At 43.3% G+C, this 16,813-nt stretch overlaps 4 protein-coding genes across 5 annotated transcripts; 1 reads left to right on the top strand and 3 right to left on the bottom strand.

The window, feature by feature from the left end:
• Nucleotides 1–1,380: 1,380 nt before the first annotated feature.
• On the bottom strand, nt 1,381–4,461 carry LOC102709026 (protein farnesyltransferase/geranylgeranyltransferase type-1 subunit alpha). Its single transcript, XM_006660779.3, has 6 exons — nt 4,276–4,461; nt 3,909–4,189; nt 3,013–3,122; nt 2,738–2,858; nt 2,494–2,589; nt 1,381–2,227 (listed from the first exon to the last, which is right to left on the bottom strand). Exons 2-6 carry the CDS (start codon nt 4,158–4,160, stop codon nt 1,796–1,798), a joined length of 1,011 nt encoding a protein of 336 aa, XP_006660842.1. The 5' UTR covers nt 4,161–4,189; nt 4,276–4,461; the 3' UTR covers nt 1,381–1,795.
• Nucleotides 4,462–4,957: 496 nt separating this feature from the next.
• LOC102708742 lies at nt 4,958–8,618 on the bottom strand. Its single transcript, XM_006660778.3, has 8 exons — nt 8,374–8,618; nt 7,784–7,943; nt 7,588–7,650; nt 7,363–7,429; nt 7,178–7,278; nt 6,655–6,699; nt 5,960–6,430; nt 4,958–5,431 (listed from the first exon to the last, which is right to left on the bottom strand). The coding sequence occupies exons 2-8, from the start codon at nt 7,919–7,921 to the stop codon at nt 5,261–5,263; spliced, it is 1,056 nt and encodes a 351-aa protein (XP_006660841.1). The 5' UTR covers nt 7,922–7,943; nt 8,374–8,618; the 3' UTR covers nt 4,958–5,260.
• Nucleotides 8,619–8,844: 226 nt separating this feature from the next.
• LOC102721582 (calcium-dependent protein kinase 22) lies at nt 8,845–12,622 on the top strand. 2 transcript variants are annotated; one of them, XM_015841267.2, is made up of 8 exons: nt 8,845–9,552; nt 9,638–9,761; nt 9,884–10,027; nt 10,174–10,326; nt 10,500–10,615; nt 10,703–10,870; nt 11,152–11,382; nt 12,188–12,622. In XM_015841267.2, the coding sequence occupies exons 1-8, from the start codon at nt 8,926–8,928 to the stop codon at nt 12,317–12,319; spliced, it is 1,695 nt and encodes a 564-aa protein (XP_015696753.2). In that variant the 5' UTR covers nt 8,845–8,925; the 3' UTR covers nt 12,320–12,622. The 2 variants fall into 2 exon arrangements, with proteins under 2 accessions (XP_015696753.2, XP_040383422.1); XM_040527488.1 differs by having other exon boundaries at nt 10,500–10,870.
• LOC102721307 (glycine oxidase) lies at nt 10,307–16,643 on the bottom strand. Its single transcript, XM_040527489.1, has 10 exons — nt 16,264–16,643; nt 15,991–16,143; nt 15,435–15,649; nt 15,287–15,357; nt 14,737–14,896; nt 14,159–14,351; nt 13,860–14,015; nt 13,654–13,742; nt 13,331–13,424; nt 10,307–10,832 (listed from the first exon to the last, which is right to left on the bottom strand). The coding sequence occupies exons 1-10, from the start codon at nt 16,577–16,579 to the stop codon at nt 10,828–10,830; spliced, it is 1,452 nt and encodes a 483-aa protein (XP_040383423.1). The 5' UTR covers nt 16,580–16,643; the 3' UTR covers nt 10,307–10,827.
• Between the last annotated feature and the right edge of the window lie 170 nt (nt 16,644–16,813).

The raw sequence follows: 16,813 nt of genomic DNA, 5'->3' as shown, positions 1-16,813 counted from the left end.
ATACTACATATGGTTGGGGTTGGACGGGACGCATCAGTGCATCACGCAGTGCTGGTTGGGTATTTGGGTTGGGTGCGATGGGATGGGAGATGCTGCTCGCTCACATCATGCGTCCTGGCTGGATGAGAATATGAGATGATGAACACGAGTTGAAAAGGGATTCCTTCCAACGCATGAATATTACATGTTTTTTGGAGAGCTAGTTTTATGTCCTTGCAGGCTTGCACACGACTTAAAAAGAGCTTCTTTCCCCCCCCCCCCTACCCATGAATTTTGCATGATCTCTCAAAAGACACCAGTTTGATTCTTTGAGATTTTTTTTTAATTTCTCGAGGTCAACTATTTTCTGTTGTTTCTGTTCGGTTCTGGTTGTGGATGCATACAAATCTTTTCTTAATGTAGTTTGTATTTTTGTATGTGATGGTTTGATAGTGAATTGGATGCTTTGCTGGATAATACTAGGATTTATGATAAACGGAAGTATTCTATAATTTACAGCTATGTGTTTTTCTGGAATGTATGATGAATTTCTGAGATTTGTCTTTTAAAGAGAGGGCTGGATATGTGCCGGTATGAACAGGCCATTATGGAATTTCTATTTCTATGTGTTTAAGGAAGGGTTCATTGCATGGATATCCTAGGTTGTGTTTTGGCATGTTGTGGTGTGAACAGGTTGCGAAAGATTTAAAGGAAAGATTTAGTTAGGGCATGTACACGGTTTAGATAGACACTGTCTATTTGATCCAACATGTCAGATATAGACAGTTAAAAAGACAATATGTACAATGAGCCATCTATTTAGCTGTCTACAGACTATTTAATTTATCATATAAATGGTGATCAAGTGTATATTTGTTAGCCAGAGAAGATACGTACAATGGGAGATAGCCGTCTGATACTTCTTGGACCACAGGCCTCCGCTGTCGTATTTGAGACGACAGCTCCCTTCTCCCTCTTCATTAAAGACTATCCACATCTGCACAAGTTGCTTGCATGCATGCATAAAGATAGCAGCTTTCTCTTCACTGTACGTGCCCTTATCTACCTATCTATTCTGGTCGTCTCTAGGATTTATATGGATGCTAATGAATTTAAACACATATATAAAAACATATTTATTAATATATAAATTAATGTAGTAGAATACAACATCTTATAATACGAAACATAGAGTATATATTTTAGGATTGTGTTTTTAAAGGGAGGGCTGGATATGCACTGGATTGTTACTAGAGCTAGAAATGATACAAAACAGTAGTAAATGCATCTATTAACCATTTTTTCCTACCTACATTGTCGGGAAAAAAATTCACACTTTATAGCATTTTCTAGATTCATGTAAATGCTAATAATATATAAAACATATATTGATCGATAAATGAATATAGGTATAGCTAAAACGTCTTATAATACAAAACGGAGGAAACAGAGGGAGTATCTATCATCTAAAGAAATGGTTCCAACAATCACATAGATCAACCTAGAATAGGCAAATGAATCAGTACAAGTCGACATATGAACCGCTAGTGGCAACTTGTGGCGCAGTGTAATTGATACTAACATGGTAAATTACAGAACATTACATGGACTTGCAACCCAGTCTAACATCTCGAATAACATATGTTGCACAAGAATAAAGTATTGGAAAAATATCATTGACCAATTATGCCCAAGTTATGAGCATATGTAGGTCACCTCAACGCCCACAATCACACAACGATTGAAGATATCTCCATTATGACATCATGGGAGTTTAGCTAAGATTAGGGGTCAAGCCCCTGTATGGCTCTATGTTTCAGGTCTCAGAAGAAATAGTGGTCCTGTACCAGGACCAATAATTTATCCGCAGGGGATCACATTTCTGCAAGACTGAGCAGACTGCGGTCGCAAGATCAGCATCTGCAATTTCAGGATCTGAATTCTTCATTGCTTCTATGGTTCCTCGAAGTTCATCCGAAGGCTGTAAACCAGTGTGAAGAAGATCGAGCAGCAAGCTCAAAGCAAACACACAGGTCGAATCATTTTTCAGGACCTCGAGACAAACATCAGAAATGCGCTCATCAGCTACCAGCAAATTATTTTCACCCTTGTACAGACCTTTGAGGTATCTCCAGGGGCTTTCATTCTGAGGGTTTGCCAGAATAGCCCCAACTGTGTAATCCACTTCCGAGTCACGCATTGCTGCAAGGCCCCCAAGTAGTGGGGATCTTGTTATTACAAGATATCTCTGTTGTAAAACATACAAACCATACTTCAGTGTTATCATTTTGGTCTTCAGTTAATCAACCAAAAAAGATCAGAAAGGCACTCCGGAGGCAGGAGTAGGACAAAACACACGTAAAGCAAGAATAGCAATACAGTCCAGAAGTTAATAAGTCACAGACATGCATATAGATTTTCAGACTTCTATGGTAGATTCATGGCGAGACGGATTAAAAGTGAAATTGTATAATACACTAGAAATTTTAAAGCCAGACAAGCATATCAACTGACCTGATTCCAAGCTGAATTATTGAAGACGTCTTCCTCAAGCAGCTGGTTACAGTATTCTAGTTCAGTCTCCCATCCACCCAGTGCTTGAAGAACCCACTTCAGCAATCATGGTACAGCAATTTTATTATTAGAACTCAACTTTACCTCGTAGATTACTCAATGCAGCATCCAAATGTACATAAAAAGACTCAAAAAGATATAAATAGTTTAATTTTAGCGAACATCGAGAGGAGACATTGTATACCTGCCTATGAGACCAAGCATGGTAATTTTTTGCATCCATAGCAAGTATACTCTTTGTAAATTCATGCTCTTTATTTGCAATGTCTGGCCCTAATTTCTCCGCAAGCCATCTCTTGTGATGCCTAACACACATATAAGCGGAGGAATGAAGTTTTAATTACAAAAGGATCAAATTTAATGTAGTAAGTAGAAACTTAATGGAAAACTCCACTCCACCAAATATTAATTTCTTGTGGAAAACTAAATGTTGTGTATGTTTATTACAATGTCACTCACCAGATTTGGTAATTTTTTGAGTTGCATTCAGCAATTCGGTCTACAAAATTCATTTCTTCCTGCAAATCAGCATCCAGTGCCTCTAGAATAAGACGTCTGAAATGCCACACCTATCAAAAAAAGCTCATTAAGTTCAAAAATTGAAATCAAAATGAAATTCATAACACTAAACACAAAATCACGATACAAGGAAAAGAAATTTTACATGTCGCCAAGTTTTGTTGTTGGTTAAACTCAGAACTGAGTGCAATTTGTATATTCTATATGTGAAAAGTATATGTATGCTAGTATGTTAGTGCCAATGAGGCAACAACAGATGGTGGAGTACAGATTTGGAGGAAGCAAACAAAGTAAAATCTCTATCATGGATATGGACTAAAAGCCCATAAAACCTTGAGAGTACAACAGTATGTTATTAATTATATTTATCGTTCTGATCATGAAAATTGTAGCACTGATATCTCTGAAGTCAGGAATCACTTAACTCACACATAATCCTACTCAAAATTAACTCTTGCATGATAGACTGAAAAAGAACACTGGCAAAGTAAGCAGATTGAAATCAAACACCTTTTGCACTACCATAAATCAGATGTGCCCATAAGAAAAAAAAAATTCCTAAATTTGCTGAACCTGTTGTGTCTCCATAGAAGACAATCTCATATACACCAGTCAATGTGATGATCATCACAATGATACTTCTATATCAAATTCCCAATATAGGGAACTGCTAAAAATAACACTGGCTAAGCTGTAATTTGCAAATATCCCATCAAGCTATTGTGGTAACAAGTGAAGGCTAGTTCTACACATCCTTGTAGTAAGTAAGCTAACCTTCTGACATGCAAATTCAATTTTCAACATGAAAAAAAAGAGAATAACATGAGTAGATTTACCGTGTAGTTGCCGGGGTTAAGGTCGATGACCTCGGCTGTGAGGTGGAGGGCGCGGATGCTGCGCTCGCCCGCGAAGTAGAGGGCGCGGAAGTAGTCCATAACCTCGCGGAATTCGTCCCGGTAGGCGATGGCTACCACGGGGTGAGGGCCGTCGTTCTGCGGCAACGGCACCACATCCGCCAGCTCCGGCCGCCGGCTGGGAGGCACCCACCCGTCGGCGGCGCCCTCCGACGATGTCGACGAAGGAGCCATCGATCGATTGAATGCTGCCGCCGCCGCCTCTACAGCAATCGAACAAACCCAAATCAAATCCGCCACTGATTAGATGTAAACGAGCGTCTCAGGGAGCAAGGAACCAGAAGTGTACCACCAAAATTTCGCGCTGCACGGATGGATCTCCCCCGCTCACGGCCCCCGGGGTTGGGGGGTGGGGGGGGGGGAGAGGTCTACGGCTCCGGCGAAGGGACGCCGGGGCGGCGATGGGTCTCGCGCTACCGCCGGTACGCCGCCTCGTCTCCCTCACCCGCGCCGCTGTAGCCGCAGGGGAGAAGGATGGGAAGAGCTGTGATCTCAATCCAGCCGTTGGTTGCTTCGTGAACGGTTGGATGGTGATGGACTGCTTGACCGCATAAGCTTATCAGAATTTCAGAGACGAACTCAACAAACAGTCCATGATTTGACCCCTTATATATTTTTATTTTTTTTAAAAAAAACCCTCTGATACTTTATTTTTTTTATTTTTAGATCCGTACCTTTTGGCCATCAGATAAAGCTGCCACCCTAGGTGGCACGAGTTTTGCTAAGTGTGGAAGGGTTTAGTTTTAAAATTTTAAAAAATAAAAAGGTTTAGAAAATAGTAATAAAATCTCCATGATTTAGATTTTGGTTCTGAGCTCTCTTATGGATGGTCGTATAGATTATGAATATTTTCTTCTACAAAGGATGTATTAAAGTATTATACACTAGAAAGCTAGAAAATAGTTTGCAACATATCTAAGCAATGCCGAAGTAGAAGATTTTCGAAGAAACTATAGTTTTGTAACCTATAATCTGAAAAGAATATGCTTATTTCAACCTTGCTTTATAATCTGCAGCTCAGTCAAACAGACCCAACACTGGACACCGGTGATAATCCAGCATAACAAACTCAATATCTGGAAGCTAAAGACTCAATACTGGTTTGAGTTCTGTCATGAATTTTCAGCATAACGAGAATACACTTCAGGAGGGGAAAAAAAGGGGCCAAAAACAACAAACAAAACATGGATCGAAACTCTTATAAGGTTATTATGTACATATAATCGGTGATCATGCAGTTTTGTGATGATATTTGCAGCGCCACAGCCAAACCACTACTTGAAGAAGAACTTCCAGATCTCCCTCTCCGGGGGCTCGGAGACGAGGTGCGCGCCAAACGCGCCCTCTTCATCCACCAGAGCTCGTAGCTGCCGCACCGCGCTGCTCGAACCGATGTAGTTCTTCCTTGCAGCAAGGTACATCACCCCGTATGGTGGCCGTAGGCACTGGCAAAGAACCAATAACAGTAGGTTACATGTTAAGGGCTAAGCAAGCAGGTTTTGTGTTGGAGCAGATGGCAATGTCTGGAAAATTGCATTTGATTAATCTAGATAGATGACAATAATAAGATGAAGAAAATACTAGAAACAAGGGGGAAGAAAATACTAGACTCAATTCCTCGGTTTACTAGTCTAAGAAAATTTCTAGTTTTTTTGGTCTATCATCAAGCCTGATATAGGGAAATTCACGTAGGCACCCTAATTTCCTGTACAAAAAAAAAATGCAGAGCCACCTCAGATGGGAGGAATTCTCCAATCATTCTGTGGTTATCACTATGATATTATGGTTGTCCTAACAATGGAGAGTTGGCTGAGCCTATAGAAATAAAATGTGAGTTTCAGGCATTTTGATTTGGCAATTCTTGCATAGGAAATCACTTGTCATCTACAAGTTGTTTGTATATGATGTTCTGTGGCAAGAATTTCCTGAAGAGAACTGCATGAAGAATATAACAGTAGAAATTAAGAACGAACCTTTTTTATGAGCAAATAGAGGTTCTGAAGAGAGTTCGCAGAGTAGGGAATTTCATTGACTAACACTATGTCATATCCACCATCTCCTGTGGTAGTCTCATTCCCCCTCTCCCATGCACGGCTTCCTGATAGTTTTCTTGATCGCCTCGAAGAAGTTTCTTGGCAAATATTGCTCGCATCTTGGCTACTGTAACCATCCAAAATGTCATCTTCACAGAACTCTAGTCCTACACCTGATGATGCATCCACCTCATCCTCATGAATCACTGATAGAACAGTGTGAAGCTCCTCCCATTCCCCAGCATAGAAATGGATATCTCGAGTCAACTGCTGCCGAGATGGAGTAAGGGGGCTTCCTTGTTGGTGACCATGTTTGTCTTGAGCTTGCTCAATATTTGCAAGTACATTGGGTATTGTTTTGCATCTTATTATTTCAGCACTCGGATCCTGAAAATGCACTGTTGAAGCTCCCTATGAATGTTTGGGGGAAGGTGTTAGCATAGTAGCCAGACACAGAGCAGAACACAACTAATATAACTCAGTGTGCACAGCAGCATAGATGGAACAACTATGCAACAGTAATACTAGATGCTTGAATATAGCACAGTTAAGATTAAAGGCTAGGGTAGATTAGGGTAGCCATAACACATTCTATAATAAAAGTAACGAAGAGATGCCATGGATAACTACAGTACCTTCAGGCAAGCAAATATCCCAGGAAGCCCATACCCACAGCCAAGCTGCATTTTGGGGGAAAAAAAGACTGTTACAGTTCGCAAGTACCAGGAATCAAGCAAACTAATACCAAGCTATGCGTTTGGTATCTGGGGGCCCAAAGAAACAGAACAATATCAAGAAGTTATAAGGCAAGAACCTTTTCCAAGAACATAAATATAACTATTCTATGTCCAAGGGAGCAAGGAGTGCAAGCTGGAATTTATACAAGTTGGATCAGAAGAAGCATTGTCTGAATACAGAATATAGATAACTAGAACAATGGACTAAGCCACATCCTTTCATTTTCTTTTACATGTGCACATATCCTTTCATTTTTATTGCAGTCCAATTTTCTTGGTCCGCACACTTTGATATGCTGCATTTATGGATCTGGTGTGCCAATGTAACTTAAGGAAAGAAACATCAATGACAAGGATGAAAGTCAAGGGATGCATAGCTTCACAAGAAGTACTGATTACTGAACACATAAAGATGTTGTACCTCTAAAACCTGTTTGCTTCTGAATGTCAATAGCCCATCACGAATCTCATTCTTAAGAACATTCACTAGATCAATTGAACTCTCACAGCATTTCAGAGGCCCTAGAATAAAAATATTTACTTTTAGATCCTCACTGTTTTAGGTAGTCAGTAGAAAATGATTATTAATATGGGCATGACACTTACCTTCGCCTTTTGGAGTTACAACTTCTGAACCAGATAATCCAACAATATCGACAACACTAACCTTTCCCTGGAACAAGGTCAAAACATAGAGCAGTTAATGTTCCCCATGACCAGTCTAAAAAAGTTTCCACCGTGAATTAAAACTTGATTCCGTAATACTCATTCCATGGTTCTATGAAATATTTTAGTAAGACGAAAAGTAGGGAGATAAGGAAAAACTATCACCTTGAATATATTCATGCCATGCATTTCAATATTATCGCCTGCATACTTGTAGGGATGAACATTCTACAGAATAGTGTAAATAATGGCAGATAAGTCAGTATATAACAGTACTTTTCATCATGATATCTTAGCACAGAGAACCAACCATGGACACACAACTTTGCGATGAACAAGAAAGTGTCGACAAAAGTTACACCTTTGATGGGACAATCTCAACTGCTGGTGATGGAAGGTGCGTTTCCCTCTCGGGCACGACATTAACGCAGTGGGCTGCAGCCTTTTCATGAGACAGGAAACCGGCCAGGCACTGTGAGAGAATTGAAGGCGACCGCATTACCTTGGTTCTTCTCCTCTACCTGAAACAATTAAATCATAAATGACGGGGAAAATAACTCTAATGCAGTAACACTGTAATAGTTCTCATGTATATGTAATTCTGTTTCGGGAGTTCCTTTTTAATACTTTCTCCCATCAAGGACAACCCAAATCAACAACTGTGGCACAACAGGACACCCATTTCAACCGGATGAGATATCATAGACAGCAAAATTCACAGCTACATCAAGTACCCAGAGTAGAGGGGAAATCGCAATGAGCTACTAAACCTCCAGTGACCCAGTGAAATGCCAAACTACAAAAAATGCCCCCAAAGACCCTTGTCAACAGCTAAAACTACAGAACCAAGAAACAGCAAAACAGAGTTCCAAACCACTGATTCAAGAAAAGATCAAGGCATCTCGAAAAGAGAGAGACAAGATTAAGGTCCTTGAGGAAGCTTTTACTTACTTGAACCCCCAAGATCTGTCCCCAAAGAATCACAGATACTGAGATACCCAAACAAAAGTCGGGAGAAAAACACAAAATTTAAACGAACAGGATTACGAGTAGGAGGGGACAGACAGATGATGAGATGACCAGAACACCAAAGGCTAATCAACACAGGATGGGGAAGGGAGAAGACCGAAGAGTGGTGATGTGAGACTGAAACTGCGAACTGCTTCCAGTGGTGTGCTTTCTCTCTCTGCTGCCACTCTCACTGGCTGGTCATGAAGGGCCATCGATTTGAGAGGTAATTACGGAAGTGCCACCAGCTCTGAACCTTCTTGGGCCAGGTCGGTTGGGCCTGGCCCATCCGGCCCACGAGCGCCCACGTGACGCGCGCGACGCCGATACGAACGGCCGGCCGACCACGCAGGCTCGGCCTCGTCGACCCGTCGCTTCGTCTTCCCCCGGACGCGCGCGCGCGCGGAGAAGGCAAGCCAAGCGGGAAGGGAAGAGCGCTTGACCCTTTTGACACGAGCGGCGGAGGCGGGAGCAAGCATCCGCGGCGGCGACGCCATGGGTGGCTGCTCCTCCGCCTTCGCGGCTCCCACCAGGATGTTGCGCTTCGGCCGCGGCCGAGCGCCGGCGGCCATCCTCCCGGTCACCAGCCGCGACGACCCGCTGTGCTGCTCCCCCGACGACGACAGCAACGCCGGCGCCGGCGGCGAGCAAGGGGGGAAGAAGGGGAGGAGGTGGCACTACAGGAGATGCAGCGGGAGGAAGGGCGGCTCCATCCTCGGCGACGCCGCCGACGTCAAGACGGCGGGCGCGTTCGCGGAGAGGTACCGGCTGGGCGCGGAGCTCGGGCGCGGGGAGTTCGGGGTGACGCGGCGGTGCGCCGACGCCGCCACCGGGGAGGCCCTGGCGTGCAAGACGATCCGCCGGAAGCGGCTCCGGCGGTGCGGCGGCGACGCGGAGGACGTGCGGCGGGAGGTGGAGATCCTGCGGCGCGTCTCCGCGCTGAGCGGCCCCGGCGCCGACGCCGTGGTGCGGCTCCGCGACGCCTGCGAGGACCCCGACGGCGTCCACCTCGTCATGGAGCTCTGCGAGGGCGGCGAGCTCTTCGACCGCATCTTCGCCCGCGGCCACTACACCGAGCGCGCCGCCGCCAAGCTCGCCCGCACCATCGTCGGCGTCGTCCAGGCACGCTCTGCGCATCGATTCTTTGCACCATTGCCTGTTCATCGATCACGCGGCGCCACTTGGTGACGTTGCATGTTGCATGCAGCTATGCCACGAGAACGGGGTGATGCACAGGGACCTGAAGCCAGAAAACTTCCTGTTCGCCAACACGTCGGAGGACTCGCCTCTCAAGGCCATCGATTTCGGCCTCTCGGTGTTCTTCAAGCCAGGTAGGTACTCAGCCACACCACATCCTGTCAATTTGTCCAAGATCGATGTGATCTGATCAAGCACTGGACATGCATGCACAGCAAAAAAAAAGTACTTGATCATCTCAATTACCTGGCTGCAGGAGATCGATTCACCCAGGTGGTTGGCAGCACCTACTACATGGCACCAGAGGTTCTCAACAGAAGCTACGGGCCAGAAGCCGACGTCTGGAGCGCCGGCGTCATCCTCTACATCCTGCTGTGCGGAGTCCCTCCTTTCTGGGGAGGTGAAGTGAAAAAAAAATGATGCTTCTCTGTTTGATCTTTTCTTCTTCAAATGGCAGCACAATGTGATCGATCGAATGCCTATGGACATTGCAGCATCACAGGTTGCTTCTCTGACAGTTGCTGGTGCTGATTGCTTGATGTGCAGATAATGATGAGCGAATCGTGACGGCGATACTCCAGGGTGGGATCAACTTCAACAGGGAGCCATGGCCCAAGGTGTCCCCGCATGCAAAGGACCTTGTCAGGAAGATGCTTGACCCGAATCCTTCTACCCGGTTGACAGCAAAGGAAGTGCTTGGTAACAAAGACCTTCATTAAGTTCAAATTCAAGTTCACATCCATATCCAAAGCTATAAATTTCGCTATGCCTTTGACATTATTGTGATAAAAAGGGAGAGTTTAACAATGCACAGTAAGCAGCGCTACATACTGAATTCAAGACTGTTAATTGTTATTCCTCCTGCAAAACAGAGCATCCTTGGCTCAAGAATGCCGATAAGGCTCCAAACGTATCGCTTGGAGAGGTGGTTCGATCCAGGCTGAAGCAATTCTCAGCCATGAGTAAGTTCAAAAAGAAGGCACTTGGAGTAAGTTGCAGAGAAACCTGCTGCTATTATTCTTGTTTTCTTCAAAAAGAGTTACACTTCCTCACTGTGAAGCATCTGCCGATGAAGGTCGTTGCCATGAATTTACCGGTGGAGGAGATGGACAAATATACTCAGATGTTCCATATGATGGACAAAGACAATAGTGGCAGTTTGACACTTGAGGATCTGAAGTTGGGGCTCCAGATAAATGGTCATCCTGTTCCAGAGGCGGAGATAAAGATGCTGTTAGATGCTGTGAGTGCTTACTACATTCGTTGCCATTGCAGTATCTTTCATCGTTCTTATATAATTTGTAGTAACTGGGGTACCAGCAACTGAATTACAATGGACCAAGTAGGAGCATTACAAATGCAATCGTAAATGCTATGGCATAAGTCTAAATACTAAATACATGTCATGATTGCAACCCAAGTGGACTATTGCATTCTACATTAATACACCAGAGGTTCATGGATAAATTGACATAACTAAGTATCGCAGTGCTGAAAGCTGTGGCAACTTTCTTCCTTTTCCAGGGTGACATAGATGGAGATGGAACATTAGATTGCGAGGAGTTTGTAACAGTATTACTTCACATAAAAAAGATGAGCAATGAGGAATACCTACCTAAAGTTTTCAAGTTCTTTGACAAAGATGGTAATGGTTTTATTGAAATGGAAGAATTAATGGAAGCTTTAGGTGATGGTGAACTGGGCCTTACTGAGCAAGTGATTAAAGATATTATTCAGGACATTGACACGGATAAGGTCAGTACGAACCAACTAATTAAACGTTTGACTATTTTATCGTACCATGTTAAAGAGTGTAGTTTTCACCGGCAAAATTCTGAAGCCTTTCTGTAGCTATTTTGGGTCCTGGAACTGCACTCAAGTCAAACTCATTTCCGAAGAACTCAAGGTAGTATTAAGCTGATTGGATCGTTTAAACTGAATCCCAAAATCAACTAAGTCTGAGAAAGTAGAAAACCACCAAATTTCGAAGTTTCCAGTAAGAAAATTGATGAGATATCTCTCTCTCTTGCCTCTGCCCCCCCCCCCCCCCCCCAAACTACAAATGGTCACAAAAGAAATTTGTTACGGTAGCTATATCCAAAGAAAATCAACAACAAATTCCCATTTCACAAAACTTGCTTAATTCTAGGAAAAGCCTACTCTACTTAAGACTCTTTTTTAACAAAACATCTTCCTATTCCAAGGCCTCGTTCGGGGAGCAGCTAAGTTAACTTAGCTCCCTCGTTTTCCGCGCGCACGCTTACCAAACTGCTAAACGGTGTATTTTTTAAAAAAAAATTCTATAGGAAAGTTGTCTTAAAAAATCATATTAATATATTTCATATTTTTTAATAATTAATTAATCATGTACTAATCTATTACTCCGTTTTCCGCGCTGGATAAGTTAACTTACCTCCTCCCCCGACGAACACGGCCCAAGTGTACAAGAAACCTAGGAAGCAACAGTAATTTGATGGCTGCCCATCAATGTTTTCTCATGGTTGGAGTTTACACACATTTTTCAATGGTATAACTTATATATTGTGCATATATTCAACAGGATGGCCGTATTAGCTATCAGGAGTTCGAATCAATGATGAAATCTGGATCAGATTGGAGGAATGCTTCCCGACGATACTCAAAAGCAAATTTCAGCACCCTCAGTCGTAAGCTGTGCAAAGGAAATTCATGAAACAGAAAGGAGGATCTGAGCAATAGTTACTTATGGAGTTCATCAAGGAACCAACTAAAAACAACGCATCAGTGGGCAACCTAAAAATGTAAAAACCAGATTACTGGGTAGAGGGCATCAGGGTGAAATGAGATCTTGTATCTCAGTTGCATAGATGACAAGGTTCATCAAGCAGCGAGCCCTGTAGCATCATCCCTTGTAATGGAATCAAGGCATTCCATATAGGATCTGTATTCATGATTTAGACATAGACACATGTAAGGGAAGCGCCGACATGCAATCCACTTACCAAAATTTGATGTTCTATTACTTTGCCAAATTTAAAAGGAAAAAAAAGCTAACTGTGAAAGAAACCCAAATGTAATTTATTCAAAAAGTGTTTTTAGGTTTCATCTACACTATGAACTGCCAATATGAATCATGGTGATTCCCATCCAACAAAGTTCATACAGTAAGCAATACAATGCATGAAGAACTTAATATGAGAACTCACAAAAAAGCAGCTGAAAATTTTAAATTAAGATGAAATGAATCAGTATAACAGTCACGTTTGGAAGCTAGGGTGAATTACTTCTTCGTACGGTTAGTCGGTTATACATGAAAGAAGGTCTATCCAGGAAGGCTGCGGGACAGAGAGGTGCTGCTATGGCTACCAGCAGGCCATGGATGACCTTGGAGGGGGGATGATGAGCTAGACATTGGCAATTTTGTTCAATCCTACATAGAAACTGGTATTTTTGTGGAAAGAGATGCTTGAAATGGCAATTTTAGAACAGTTAACAGTCAGTTTCCAGTGGAATCTCCCAGAAATGGCCACTTCATAGTGATATTCATCACTATTCCCTCATACAAATTGTTCAAGAAACTCAACTTGAAAATAGCTAAGAATAGACAAGGCAAGTGGGGGAAAATAGTAATAGAATGTTGCAAATAAGATAAGCCGTGACGATGATTAAGATAGCAATTGCATTTTCATAGATGCATTTATCACAAAATGTTTGAAAGAATTACCTGAAAACCTGCCTTTTATGGAGAACGGCGAGAAGTCCACTTTTCCAGGATTCCCAAGAATCATATCGGTAACCATTTCAGCAGTGCCTAGTGCCTGAGGCAAATTTTAACACAAGAACATCAACTCCTTTATCTTATTAAAATAGATAACAGTAGAACCAATCTCTATAAACTACAAAATAATACAATCAAGTGAACATAACACAAGATATTTCTGTAGGAGAACCAAGGACTGAGGATGTCCTATGCTTGATTATTCAACTACATAAATAATAAGAGAGGAAACTACTAATAACTGGAGCAGATTTATACAACACCCTTACCAAAGCAAGTCCACTTCCTTCATGTCCTGTCACGAGCAAAACATTCGGCAGATCAGGAACAGAACCAATAACTGGCTTCCCATCGGGCACTGAAACAGATGAGATATTATTTCCAATAGTACTACATAAAAAACACTAAAATGAAATATCTTTGAAAAACTTGCAATATTCTCTTCCTTAGTCGCTCTAAAATGAGAAGGGCTTACTATAGGGGCGGTGCCCGATTCTGATTTCAGTGTTCTCATTAATATCAAGATGAACATTCTTCAGTGTAGGAAAGAACTCTGCTGCACGGTCCCATATACATTTAAGGATTGACTTATCAACTTCTCTGGAAAAACCTTTAAACTCTCGGCTGCTTCCTGTAACATAGAAATTTGATGATCTTGCATGGTTTCATCTGTCATTTTGTGATTAGCTTAGGTTGGCTAAATGGAAAGGGGTTTGGTTCATCCACATGAACAAAACATGTTACAAGGGATGAAGTTTCCTAGTTCATAATTACCTAGAATTAAATTTCCCTTTGTATTTATTGTTGCGGTCATTGATATGGATAAAGCACCATGCTTGTCTTCACTGGATTCTGAAGATATGGGTGTGCTATTTGACTTAGCAACTTGATGGCCAACATATCCTAGCTCCATTAGTCCATGATTTAGCTTAAGCTTGTCAAATTTCTCCAACACGAGCAAATGACCCTGAAATGAGGACTGCAGCATTACTAAACCATTCTCAAACAGATGTGAACATTTCTTAATGTAATAATTTCTACAAATATGCAGTTAGGAAAGAGTAATAGTCAAAGCTATGTATGGAGGCTTGGTGAATGTTTAAAAAACAGAGGAAGTTTCTTTTTCCCTAATATACATAGATGTTGAGTTTGTACATCAAGCAAAATGTAATTATTAAATATTACAGAGAAACAACCATCATGTTAGTATTATATTAGGGGAAAAAATGTAGATATGTGGTCAACTTTGTAATGATTTCATTTTAGCTAGCATGTCATTGTTGTAGGCTTGTTTCAATACAAATATTTTCAGATCACCTGTAAATTCAAGAAATTTCAGATGAACAATGTACCTTACGTGGCATCACAGGAATATCCAATGTAGTATTCGGTTCAAGAAAACTATGCAATAAGGTTCGAGTCCAGGCACCAGAAGCAATCACAATAGCTTTTCTTCCATATAAGATGTGCTTGGATGTTTGGACAGCTTCAACTGTTCCAGTAGTCTCTGATCTGCATTAAATTAAACAAATTATCAGGAATGCAGATGGAGGGAGACGGTTTGGCATGACTGATAGACGAGTAGGCATCTAGTACTAGCTGAATGTCCGTGCGTTGCAATGGGATTTCCTAAAAAAAATCGCATCATGCATGTTGAAAGCTCCAAAGGTGAAATAAAAAGTCACATCATGCACATCTAAACATTTCCATTCTCTAAAAAAATGCACCATGCACATTTTGGAAAGAAGGTCCTCTCACATTTCCCACTGCATCTCTCTCCCCCAACTCTAGCACTGCATCACTCTCCCAACTCTGGCATTATGGGTCCACACGTCAGTGGCAGCCACTACCAACATTTAAAGTGGTATAGATAAGATATCTGAAAAGAAAAGACCTCGATACCTTACTAATGACACAGCAGGATCATTATAGAGCTCCAGATATCTCCCTTCTGAGGAATAAGAACCATTGGTCTATTCATAGACAATGTTAGATATTAGAGACCACTGCTAATTGCACGTATATAAAATCAAAATTCTGCAGAACAAACCTTTTCAATCATAGAGACAGCCTGAAATGCATCAATCTGGCAGTCTTCGGGCAAGAACATAGCACCCCCATCTTGTCCAACATAGAGTTCTGGTTCCAATGCATGCAATGAAGCAGAAGACAAGTATTCGGCATGTATGCCTGCCTGAGACAGAACTTTGGTCCTTTTCTCCAATGTAGCCATCTCTTCAGAAGTTCTCCCAACTAATAAGCTTCCTTCAACAAAAATGATACCACAATTTCACATTTCATTCCGACTCCGGCTGCCACAGAGAACTAAGATTATAATAAACAGTAAACACATTACAGATAAGGCATCTCATCGTTGATGTAGCACAGTTAATTCAATCAGTTTACTGTATCAGCGTTACAGTACGCCTTCTACTGGTCCGCAAAGTACAAGAGATGCCATCATCGTTCATTGCTGCTGTAGTGATACCACCAATTATAAAGTAACAATCGCTCTATCAAGCAATTTCGTCACTACGATTCATCAGTTGAGATCCAAATTCCAACCATATTTGAATAAATAACAATTCACCATCACACGGCTTTACCTGTCTTCATCCACCCCAGCCTCTCCCGCGCACCGCCTCCCCCGAGGCTATCCACCTCGGCTGCGAGCTCCTCCCAGAGCTGCTTGCTCCGCACCGCCAGCTCCCACGTGTCACTCCCGGGCGTCCGGTGCGACATCCACAGGTACCCCTGCCCTGCGCGAGCGCACACACCCCCCAACCAACATCAAAACCCTAGAGGTCAGGCTACACACCAACTCTCCATGCAAGCTCACGCGCACTGAGGGAGACGGCGGCGCGGGAGGAGGAGGGTACCTGCGCCGGTGGCGCCGGTGCACGGGACGGCGGCTTCCGCGACGGCGACGGAGAGCGGGGTGTGGAGGAGGAGGTGCCGCGCGATGGAGAGCCCGATGATCCCTGCGCCGACAACCACCACATCGTGGTGGGAGGCGGAGGAGGCCGGCGCGGGCTCGGGGGGCTGCGATCGGAGCGCGGGGAGCGAGCGAAGCCGCCGCCGCCACGGGTCGCGGACGGAGAAGCACACCGCCCGCGGCCGCGGGGACAACAGCGCGGAGGAGTAGAATGGCCCGTGGCTAGGGTTTGGGGAGGCGGCGAAGGCGACGGCATCCATCGGAGGCGAGCCGCGAGATCAGGTGACTGACGAGTGACGACGAGCTCGAAAAGTGCAGAAGTGGAGAGAGCTACTGGGAAGACTGACGGAGGCGGCGAGTCAACGGACTTAAGCTGACGCTGACGTGGCGCGCCGTGGTCCCACGCAGCTAAGTCATAATGGGCCGTATTTTCTTTGGGCCAAAAGGGAGAGCGAGCCCACAATCGATGGCTTTCTTCGTTTTTTCCTTTTCAT

Source organism: Oryza brachyantha, chromosome 9 (assembly GCF_000231095.2).
Source record: "Oryza brachyantha chromosome 9, ObraRS2, whole genome shotgun sequence".
Lineage (NCBI taxonomy): Eukaryota > Viridiplantae > Streptophyta > Magnoliopsida > Poales > Poaceae > Oryza > Oryza brachyantha.
Note: the sequence above shows the minus strand (reverse complement) of the source record. Positions and strands in the feature narration are given on the sequence as shown.

Bases quoted from the DNA above. Each gene is read 5' to 3' on its own strand.
- LOC102709026 (XM_006660779.3), bottom strand. From the start codon at position 4,160: ATGGCTCCTTCGTCGACATCGTCGGAGGGCGCCGCCGACGGGTGGGTG. The intron at 3,123-3,908 runs GTAAATCTACTC...TTTTTTTGATAG, and splicing joins TTAACCCCGGCAACTACACG to GTGTGGCATTTCAGACGTCT. The intron at 2,859-3,012 runs GTGAGTGACATT...TATGTGTGTTAG, and splicing joins TCAAAAAATTACCAAATCTG to GCATCACAAGAGATGGCTTG.
- LOC102708742 (XM_006660778.3), bottom strand. From the start codon at position 7,921: ATGCGGTCGCCTTCAATTCTCTCACAGTGCCTGGCCGGTTTCCTGTCT. The intron at 7,651-7,783 runs GTGTAACTTTTG...ACTATTCTGTAG, and splicing joins TTGAGATTGTCCCATCAAAG to AATGTTCATCCCTACAAGTA. The intron at 6,431-6,654 runs GTACTGTAGTTA...AAACATTCATAG, and splicing joins GGATATTTGCTTGCCTGAAG to GGAGCTTCAACAGTGCATTT.
- LOC102721582 (XM_040527488.1), top strand. From the start codon at position 8,926: ATGGGTGGCTGCTCCTCCGCCTTCGCGGCTCCCACCAGGATGTTGCGC. The intron at 9,553-9,637 runs GCACGCTCTGCG...TGTTGCATGCAG, and splicing joins CCATCGTCGGCGTCGTCCAG to CTATGCCACGAGAACGGGGT. The intron at 9,762-9,883 runs GTAGGTACTCAG...ACCTGGCTGCAG, and splicing joins CTCGGTGTTCTTCAAGCCAG to GAGATCGATTCACCCAGGTG.
- LOC102721307 (XM_040527489.1), bottom strand. From the start codon at position 16,579: ATGGATGCCGTCGCCTTCGCCGCCTCCCCAAACCCTAGCCACGGGCCA. The intron at 16,144-16,263 runs GTACCCTCCTCC...GCGCTCGCGCAG, and splicing joins CACCGGCGCCACCGGCGCAG to GGCAGGGGTACCTGTGGATG. The intron at 15,650-15,990 runs GTAAAGCCGTGT...TTTTTGTTGAAG, and splicing joins GCTGGGGTGGATGAAGACAG to GAAGCTTATTAGTTGGGAGA.